The sequence below is a fragment of the Lytechinus variegatus genome, chromosome 9, assembly GCF_018143015.1.
Source record: "Lytechinus variegatus isolate NC3 chromosome 9, Lvar_3.0, whole genome shotgun sequence".
NCBI lineage: Eukaryota > Metazoa > Echinodermata > Echinoidea > Temnopleuroida > Toxopneustidae > Lytechinus > Lytechinus variegatus.
This window is the reverse complement of record NC_054748.1, coordinates 2,638,224-2,649,657: the sequence shown is the minus strand read 5'-3', so window position 1 is coordinate 2,649,657 and position 11,434 is coordinate 2,638,224. Positions and strand designations below refer to the sequence as shown.

Sequence of the window (11,434 nt, the reverse complement as noted above, 5' to 3'; positions counted from 1 at the left end):
GTGTCTTTTAGGTGATTTGAATATCTTGCTCAATAAGGAGCTTAAATATCAAGTCAATCAAGTCAATATATAAAACATGTTTTAGTTCGGAAATCGAACTTTCATTATTTTATTAGATTTACATTTAATTGATTTTTAAAAGTGTTCTGTAAAAATTTATGTTTTATCATCTAAATATTAATATTTTCTGCTCGCGCCTACGCGCTCGCAAAATTTGATTTGTCAGGTACATATTATTTCCTGTATCATTCCATAAAAGTTCTCAAATATCCCTATTCGGGTCAAATTATCAAAACATAACAGCTAGCGCTATATCCCAAAATGAATTTTATAACAAACTACCTGAAATCCCCATTTCATAACAGTTTATCAAAAATTTCGGCTCGCGATTTGCGCTCGCATTGATTGTTGAAAGTATATTAATTCATTTATCTTATTCATAATTACAAAAGTGCTTTAAAGTCCAGTTTTCAAGCCATAATAAATTAACAGATTTCTCGCTCTCATTAGGCTTATTAGATTAATAATGATAATTAATGATATTAATTTAGATATTAATTTAATAATCAAATTTACCCCTTTTCAGAATGGAATATCGACAAGTTTCATCTCCCGCTTCGGAAGAGAAACAAGAAGGTAGTCATCATTTTCATATGGTGGCATGATGTTCTTAGAATATCCCTGTCCTCAGTGGCGTAACTAAATCGGCTGACCAAAAAAAAACTGGGAAAAGGAGAAAAAGAGGGAGAAAGGAAGAAGAACGTAGTGGGAAAGAAGAAATTATTATTCATTATAATGGTATATTATATTATAATCATGTTATGTTATATCACACAGGAAACATTTTTATCATAGCTTTATGAAACACAATTTGCACAGGGCCTAATTGTTCCTGGTGCTCGCATTGTCTGTTTAAAGAAATATATAAAAATGTTGTACGAAACTCCCGTTTTAAGTCAATATACACCAAATATATTATTGTTTTATGTAATCAATTTAATAAGTGACCTATGCTTCTTCTTCATGACTACTTAAACCGATTGCCCCATGTTAAGGTCTTAATAGAAATCCTTTCCTGTTCGTGATTACGTTCGCATCAGTTGAATAGTGAGATACGTCTGCTCTCCGTGCAATCCTAAAATCAGTCCTTAAATGTCACTTTTGGTGATCTAAATATCACAAATTTTCAGATCGCGCTTCGCGCTCGCATCATTTGATTAGTAAAATACGTATGGTCTTAGTGAATTCCTCAAATATGCCTTAGAAGCCTCACTTCAGGTCTGAATTATCTAAATTTTCAGCTCGCGCTCCGCGCTCGCAATATTTGATTAGTGAGTTACGTATGGTAATCATGATTACAATGACTACAAAAAGTGCTTCATGTGTTCAGATGTAATTCTAACAAAATCAGCAAGCGCTTGGCACTCGCATTATATGACTATGGTAAGATATATATATATAATCTTATTGGATTTCTTTTAAAAAATCCTGTTTGGGGTCAATATATAATTTCAGTTCGTGCTTCGCGCTCGCATCATTTGGTTAGTAGAATATGTATGGTTTTGTGAATTCCTACAAAAAAAGCCTTAAAATGTTCCTCTTCAGATCTGAATTTCCTAAATTTTCAGCTCGCGCTTCGCGCTCGCAATATTTGATTAGTGAGATGTGTATGTTATTCATGATTACAATGACTTCAAATGCTTACATGTAATTCTAACAAAATCAGTGCTTGGCTCTCGCATTAGATGGCTATGGTGAGATATGTACACTATTAAGTGATTCCTCACTCTTTGGGGTCAATATACATATATATACAAAAAATTTTGGCTCGCGCTCGCACTGATTAGCAAGACAGGTATGTATCATGATTACAAAATCAATTATAATGTCTCTTTTTAAGTATAAATATAAAAAAAATTCAGCTCTCGCTTCGCGCTCGCAGTATTCGATTGCTGAGATGCGTATTTTTATTCATGATTACAATGAATACAAGTACTTTCTTAAAATGTCTCTATTAGGTCAGTATACCTGACAACTGAGCGCGATTCGCGCGCTCACCAAGTGAATCAAAATTTTTGCTGGTGCCGGCCCCCTCCCCCAATGCCATGACCCTCGGTACGCCACTGCCTGTCCTATGTTAAAACTCAAAGTAATAATGATGAAAATATCAGATCTTTTTTCAACTGTGATTTATATCCGCCTCACAATTTTCCTACAACGTGCTTGAAATACAGAGCTTACATTTACCCCTTTTTTAGATCGGAATATCAAATATTTTAACCTCGCGCTTCGCGCTCGCTTCATTGATTTTCATGATGAAAAAGGTATTCAGAATGCCCAGATTCTAGGTCAAAATCTGAAACATGCACACGCATGTTTATTCAGATACACAGCTTCGAATTGTTCTATATTTAAATTATTATGAACCTATATATCCAGTTTAAGATCAGAATATCAAAAATTTTCTGCTCACACTTTGCGCTCGCATTATTAATGTAGGAAGCCCGGAGGGGCCACTTACATTGACGAGTGGATACCATGCGCGACCAAAAAAACACGTAAAAAGGATGTCTTTTTCACGATTGGGCACGTTACGTACGTAACGTGAAAAGGGTGTCAAAAACACACAAATAATGAAAAAAAGGGTATCTATTTCGCTAGGAAAATTACGTGTTTAGGGTCGAATTTGCGGGGATGATAAAACAAAATTCAAATGTTTTATAAAGGATGTCCTTTTTGCCCCAACACTTCGTGTTTAGAGTCCGATTTGCGCGAGGTGTAGAAGATGGGGTCGTACTAAACCAAATAAGGTAAAGCCAACGACCGAAGGACCCAAATAAAACATTCATGTACTTGCTTAGGGGTTCATTTCAGGGAATATTTGCCAAGAGTATATCGTTTTGTTTCCAATACTTGTTAAGGGTAGGGTTTCACACGCCAATACTTGTTAAGGGGTGCATTTTCAGAATATGGAAATTACGTGTTTAGGGTGCTTTTCGAGACCCCATGGTCGCGCATGGTATCCACTTGTGAATGGAAGTGGCCCCCCCGGGGTAGGAAGATACCATTTGTGTTTTATACCCAACTTTTTTAATGATATACAAAACTTGAATAGAGTGTCCCATTTTTAGGTTTGAAATTTTTTTTTTTGCTTGCACTTCGCGCTCGCATCAATTGTTGCTTTCATGATTACATAAAGTGCATAGAGCGTTAATTTTTTAGGCCAGAACGTCAAAAAAATTTCAGCTCGCGCTTCGCGCTCGAATCATTTAATCATTGAAATATGCATCGTCTTGGGGGCTATAACTACAAAACGTCGTTAACAGGTCCCTTTTCGACAAGGCCAGAACGCATTATAAAAATTTATGCTCGCGCTTCGCGCTCGCAGTAATTATCTAGTTATATACGCATCTTGTTTTGGTTCACAAACATTGCCCAGAATGTTCAATTTTCAGGACAAAATACATGAAATTTCGAAATTGTTTAGCTCGCACTTCGCTCTCACACTATCTTAATAGGGGTTATGAAATTATTACACATTTATGTTGTTGATAATAATAAAGCTCAGAAATTACTCAGAAATTGTTTTGCCCCCCCTCAAAAAAAAAAAACAGGATCAAAAAAGAAAAAAGAGAAAGGGAAAGGAGTAAGGGTGGAATTAAATATTATTTTCCAAATATTATGTCAAAATCTATTTTTGTGATAAGTTTTTTAAAAATGGCTCGCTTGCTTGGCTCGATCATAACTTCTTAATAATTTTACGTGATATGCCATATCGAGCCCCCTCAATTTTTTGGCTCATTACGCCGATGGGACAACCCCTTCAAAGAAACAAACAAAAATCAACTTTGAGCGACCGATCGGGAAAAATATGGGCCAGAAAATTTTTTGGGTCCCCTCTATTGGCAAAGGCTGGATCCGCCCCTGTTTCAGGTCAGATTATATTGAACAAAAAATCTTCCGCTCGTGCTTCGCGCTTGCATCAATAGATTATGTTTTAAGGGGGGCAAGATCATTATATCAGGTGATTATAAGAAACTTATTTTAAACAAATAAAAGGAATCAAAAACTTTGTTTTCATGTTAGTAAATCGAATATAATTAGGCTCGCGCTTCGCGCTCTCATATTTAAGTTATGAAGGAAGGAGAAGGGGTTAAACTCATTATTTCGCCGGAGATTATATAAGAATAGAAATATCACAAAAGGGCTCCGAATGCCTTGGTTTCCAAATCACTATATTATTTTTTTTATCCTCTCACGCTTCGCGCTCGCATGACCCCCCTTCCCCATTTGATCACCGATACCGACCTCAGTCGATGTCGAAGGCATCGTGCCAATAGCTTTGTTGAATCTCCGTTGCAAACGGGCAACCATGCTCAGCAGGTTGCAATTGAAAGAATGGCGGGATCGAATTCAGCTTCATACGTTCAATTATACAACAAGCTTTCTCATTGGTTGTACGACTGTTGTACTGAATTGTACTGAATTACGTACGCGTGGTCTTGTCATTACACACGCATGGTTATGGCATAACGTACGTGTGGTTCTGTCATTACATACGCGTTGTTTTGGCATAACGTACGCGTGCTTCTGCCATTACGTACGCGTGGTTTGGTCTATGAGTTAATAATTTTTCCGGGAACCACGCGTATGTAATGACATAACCACGCGTATGTAATGACAGAACCACGCGTACGTTATGCCAAAACCATACGTACGTTAAGAATGTCATAGAAGTATAATAGAAAATGTCCATACGTACGTTCTGTCAAGACCATACGTACGTTATGACAGATCCACGCGTACGTTATGAAAGAACCATGCGTACGTTCTGACTTGCACGCGTATGGTTTTGGCATGCGTTTTGGCGGGAACGGCCAACCATAGCTGATGCTATGATGGCTGTAGTGTAGAACTATACGCGTGCAGAATTGCACTGCCTATGCACGAAAATCAACGACGAAAATCAAGTAAATTCCTACCTTCCGGAGTGGGTATACAGGAAAGCTGGTGTACACGAAACGGTAAGAATCTGTTTAAAATTCAATATAATTGTCAATATTTACATAAAATAATGTTTAAATGCGTAGATTCAATGATCTTACAGAGCACTCGTCCCGAACATCTGCATTCCGCGCCATCACGATCGCAAATGACGTTTTGAGTTAGAGTTAATGGAACGTAAACGTCGAGATGGCGCTAGCACTAGTATTCAACCTAGGGGTGATTGAGCAATTGTAATAGTGAATCGCAGTGTATATACATATATCATTTTTAATTGATTGATTTCTATTCTTGGCGTTTATACATGTAGAATGTGATGATGATAATGATGGTGATAGTGATGATGATAATGATGGTGATAATGATGATGATAATGATGATGATAATGATGATGATCATGATAATGATGGTGATAATTTATGATGACGAATTTGATGGTAATGGCGATGATTGGTGATTAAGTTAATGATGATAATGATGAGTAATAATTCATCATGATGAAAGTGATGTTCATGATGATGATAATAGATGATGTTTGACGATGATGATGTTCATGATGATGATAAAAAATGATGTTTGACGATGATGATGTTTGATGATGATGAGTGATCTTTGAAGATGATGAAAGCTGGCGAAGATGTTTGACGATGATGAGTGATGACGAAGATGTTTGACGGTAATGAGTGATGACGAAGATAATGTTTGATGTTCATGATGGTGATAAAAGATGATGTTTGACGATGATGATGATGAGTGATGAAGAAGATGATGTCTGATGAAGAAGATGATGTTTTAAGATGATGTCTGATGAAGAAGATGATGTTTGATGATGATGAGAGAGGACGAAGATGATGTTAGATTATGATGAGTGATGACGAAGATGTTTGATGATGATGAGTGATGACGAAGATAATGTTTGATGTTCATGATGATGATAAAAGATGATGTTTGCCGATGATGATGTTCATGAAGATAAAAGATGATGTTTGACGATGATGATGTTCATGATGATAAATAAAAGATGATGTTTGCCGATGATGATATTTAATGATGATGAGTGAGGTTTGAAGATGATGAGTGATGACGAAGATGTTTGATCATGATGAGTGATGACGAAGATGATGTTTGATGATGAGTGATGACGAAGATGATGTTTGAAGATGAGTGATGACGAAGATGATGTTTGACGATAATGAGTGATGACGAAGATGATGTTTGATGATGATGTCTGATGAAGAAGATGATGTTTGATGATGAGTGATGACGAAGATGATGTTTGACGATAATGAGTGATGACGAAGATGATGTTTGATGATGATGTATGATGAAGAAGATGATGTTTGATGATGATGAGAGATGACGAAGATGATGTTTGATGAAGATGATGAGTGATGAAGAAGATGATGTTTGATGATGATGACGAGTGATGACGAAGATGATGTTCATGACGATGATAAAAGATGATGTTTGACGATGATGATGTTCATGATGATAATAAAAGATGTTTGCCGATGATGATATTTAATGATGATGAGTGATGTTTGAAGATGATGAGTGATGACGAAGATGTTTGATGATGATGATGAGTGATGAAGAAGATGATGTTTGACGATGATGATGAGTTATGACGAAGATGATGTTTGACGATAATGAGTGATGACGAAGATGATGTTTGATGATGATGTCTGATGAAGAAGATGATGTTTGATGATGATGAGAGATGACGAAGATGATGTTTGATGAAGATGATGAGTGATGAAGAAGATGATGTTTGACGATGATGATGAGTGATGACGAAGATGATGTTTGATGTTCATGATGATGATAAAAGATGATGTTTGACGATGATGATGGTGAGTGATGACGAAGATGATATTTGATGAATATGAAATGGTGATGATAATGATGAACAGTATTATCGTTTTACTAGATCTAATTCATTTTAATTTACTTTGATAAGTTATTAATTGATATAAAATTATGTTTTAATTCTCAGGAAATGCCCCGAGCTCCGAAATGGAATCAAGAAACAATGAACAACGCACTCCGGAGAGTGAGGTTAGGAGAGCTCTCAATAAAAAGGCGGCCAAAGAATATCAGGTCCCATACGGGACATTACGGGACAAAGTAGCCGGAAGGACACCAGCAGAGGTTTTACGGTATGGTCCTCGCCCATTTCTCACAACGAACGAGGAAACAGAGATAGTCAACTGGGCAGTAAAGATGGGACGTGTTGGCTTCGGTCAGAAAATGGAAGACATCCAGAACGTAAGTTTAAAATCCCTAAAATCGAATTACGCTAAGAAGATGACGATGATGTTAACAAAAGAGTTAAAACTGGTATAATGATGATAATGAAAGCAACAAGAATATCAACAAAAATATCAGTGATGCTAACAACAAAGATTATATTAACTATAATGATGGTGGTGATGATGGTGTTGATAATGGTGATGATACTAAGAACAAAAGATTGATAAGAATGCATGGCCGTAAGCAGCGGGGGGGGGGGGGGGGTGGGCGGGCAGTTGCCTCCTCCCTGAAATTTTGAAAACCATGTTTTTAAACTGAGAATTATCATAAAATTCACCTGTAATGAGCACTAAATCCTTTAGATTCACTTTCGAAAATGGAAAAATACCGTGTAAATTATGCCACTTTTTATTTCTATCTTATATATCAGTGTTCAGCTTATGAATGTTTTATTATCCTGAGTTTTATCGATTTTTACATGGTTCTGTAACCATTAATTCATACACTTCACCTCTGCATTGTGTACTTTAATTCGTTGATAAATACTTGAATTTAATTACATTTACTGTATTTCTTTGTATAATATATTGTAAATTTTCTTGCATTACATTGTATCACTTTAAGTACATTTTTTAGATATTACTTTGATTTTTATTTCATCTTAAATATCGATTTACATGTATTCATATTTTTAATGTCAGTACCATGATGTAAAAGAGTTTTTTAACTGATCTTGTCATCTTGAATAAATATATTTTACTAAATAAATACGTAAATAAAAATCGCCTCATGACAAAATCGGTAGCTTTGCTCCCTCACTTTTATTTTCTTTTTTAAATTAGGGGCATATACACGTCTAGCGTACCCCTCTCTCTACCTGGCCGCAAAAAAATCTTGATTTAACTATATACCTGTACTTTTTATTTCTCAAACTACTCAGGTTGTGAAGAGAATGATGGAAAAGGAGAAACGGACGAACCCTTTCGTGGCCAATAGACCGGGCAGACGGTGGTGGACAAGTTTCCGCGCCCGGAACCCGAAGCTGGTGTTCCGCAAGGCCCAATCAGTTGGCAAAGAAAGAACAGCCGTGACAAAAAACAGGATAGATAGGTAAGCATTTGTAACATTGAAAATCAACGAAATCTGTATTATATTTAGTTTAATTAGGAACGTAGTTTAATATATGTACATGGTATGTCATCCCTATTAAATTGTTCCTGCTCCTATTTTTCCTCTTATATATTTTTGCTTCTTTTGACTTAACTTCGGTTGAGTCCATAATCATTGTGCATGCCCGCTTGTATAAAAAGAGAAAGAACTATTATAATTGCTGAAATGCATTGAAGTGAAGTTACATATGAATAGAAAGACAAGTGAATTTTTATCTAAATGGGCTACCTCAGGATGAAAGTAACATCGTTTTAATCAATAGAGAACAATTTAGATTTTAAAAAATGAAGCTATTGGATTCAAAACTTTTTCATGATTTCGGAGGAAAAAAGATTGTGCTGCGCTCCTCATAACTCGCCGGAGCAACCTGATGATGCAATATCAGAAGTTGTTCATTTATAATAGATGCTATGAAGTAATAACTATTTAAAAGACAACTCGAAACATATGCATGTATTGTCAAATTGATTTATTTCCTTAACAGATGGTTTGAAGACCTGGAGAAATACTTGGAGGAACATAATGCCCGGAGCATTCTGGAGGAACCAAGCAGGATCTTTAACGCAGATGAGTCCGGCTTTCCGCTTGGAGGACGTTTGAATGACAGAGTACTCGCACTGAAGGGGGAAAAAGTCGTGCAGCAGTTTAAAAACTCTGAAAAAGGACAGGTGACGGTGTTGGTAACTGTTTGCGCGGAGGGCAGCTTTTTGCCACCCATGATAGTGTTGCCAGGGAGGCATAATGGAGCAGCTTACAAAGGTGCGCCAAGGAGTGCTTTCTTTGCTCGAACCAAAAACGGCTGGATGGACAGCAAGGCCTTTTACGGCTTTATTGCTAACCTATTCCAGCCATTTTTGGCTCAAAAGAAAGTGCCCCTTCCTGCGCTCTTGCTCGTGGATGGTCTTTCCGCGCATCAGACGTTGGAGGTGGCGAAGCTTTGCGAAGGGAATGGTATACTCTTGTATCGATTCCCTCCCAATGCGACGCACATTCTCCAACCGTGTGATGTGTCGGTATTTAGATCCCTGAAGTCATCCTGGAACAGGGCCGAGCAGCTGTTCCGTTTCCGCCACCCTGGCGACTACGTCACGAAAACCACCTTTGCGACAGTTTTCGCTGACGCTTGGCGAGAAATTCTGCAAAAGCCGAGCATTGCTGCGTCAGGATTTCGAGCAGCAGGGATTTTCCCATTTACGAAGCGGTATAATTCTGCCTTACTTAGAACAGCAGAATTATACCACTTCGTCGATACCCCTCAAGAAGGGATCACTCCAGTGAATGACGCGTTCATTCCGGAGAGTGACGATATGAGGTCTTCTCAACCAGATGAGCCAGAAGATGACATTCCATCATCATCTTCTGCTCATCTGGGACATGGAGGGGACATGGTCATGGATCCTTACAGGATCCATGACCTTCCTCCATGTCATGAAAGACCTCTAAACGAGGCATTCATCGCTCCATCTCTCGATGAATGCCTCGTTTACCCAGAAATCGAGGTTTCTAATCAGCGGAGGCGTAAGGAACAATTGCCAGAGGCAATTTCAGGAGAAGAATTCATTAGGTTTGTGACAGAGAGAGAGAATAAGAGAGAGGAAGAGGAGAGGAAAAGACAGAGAAAGGAGGAGAGAGAACAAAAGAGAGTGGAAAAAGAGAAGCAAAAAGAAGTACAAAAGGAACAGAGAGAAAGACGGAAACAGGAGCTTGAAAAGAAAAAGATGGATCGTGAGATAAGAGTGAGAGAGAAGTTGAAGCAAATGAATGAAATGAGAAGTAAGAAAGATAGACAGGAGAAAGAGAAAGAGGCAGAGAAAACGTCAGAGAATGGGAAGACAAAAAACAAGAAGATAGGTGGGAAGAGTAAGGAGAAGAGTATAAGAGTGGACGATGACACAGAAGATGATGTATATGTATGCCCTGAATGTTTGACAAGTAACGATATTCAGTGGATTGGTTGCGACTTTTGTATGGTGTGGGTCCACCACAAATGTTCCACCCTTTCTGAGTGTCCTATTGAGGAAATTCATAAATACCAATTTAGATGCAATTTCTGTTAAATCTTATTTTATTTTGTGTCGCCACTTTTTAACACATAGTACACTTGTTGGTGTTTGTTTGAATGAAATGTAACTATGTGTGCAATAATATTACAAAGATATATGCAATATGTATATGCAGAGTCTCTTTAACGTGGTAACCTTGAGATATTAACATGATTTACGTTTTGCTCTTATGGATGCTGGAAAAAAAATGTATGTACTTGTTGATAAACTTTGTCCGACATGCCAGATTGTATGACAATGTCAATTTGTATCGAAATGAAATGTACATTTCTTGATAATTGTTACATTTGTTAATAGATATTATAAATTCAATTCTCACGACCGTGGCGGAAAAACAAGCACTAGTATAATTCTTGTTGACATATTTCGCCATATTGTACGATAAGTTTCAAAGCAATTTGTATTTACATAGTATGTTTACTGTCATCATATTTGTTATATATAATATTTATTTAAAAATTCATCTTAGTGAGTAAAGTAAACATATAAACTTTGTTTGCAGAATATTCACTACAAAACTGCCAACTAAATTGTTGGTGCTAAGCGCCAACAATTTAGTTTGCAATTTTCGAAAGGGAAAATTCCTCATTGGCTAATTTTGCAAAGCGCCGTCACCTGTCCTTATATGTATTTGTTTTGTTTTCTCTCTCTGATTGTTTTCTCTTCAGTAAATTTCATGTAATGTGTGCAATTTTACAAAATTCAAAGTTATGTTTATGACTCATCAGTGTGCAATATCCATCTGTCTTTTTCCTTCCTACATTTTAACTATCTCCATAATATGCCAGAACACATGGCCTCCTTCATTTTCACAATTGTATTATCATCATTTATATCACATACAAACTGATGAAGCCTTTCTAAGTATAGAGGCAATTTATTCCTGCATTTTGTAGCCGACATTGTAAAATGTTCTATGCGGGTTTAAGCAATGTGACATTTGT

At 37.0% G+C, this 11,434-nt stretch overlaps 1 protein-coding gene across 1 annotated transcript; it reads left to right on the top strand.

Moving 5' to 3' along the window:
* Nucleotides 1–7,020: 7,020 nt before the first annotated feature.
* On the top strand, nt 7,021–10,484 carry LOC121421197. Its single transcript, XM_041615859.1, has 3 exons — nt 7,021–7,272; nt 8,198–8,367; nt 8,912–10,484. The coding sequence occupies exons 1-3, from the start codon at nt 7,021–7,023 to the stop codon at nt 10,482–10,484; spliced, it is 1,995 nt and encodes a 664-aa protein (XP_041471793.1).
* The last annotated feature ends 950 nt before the right edge of the window (nt 10,485–11,434 follow it).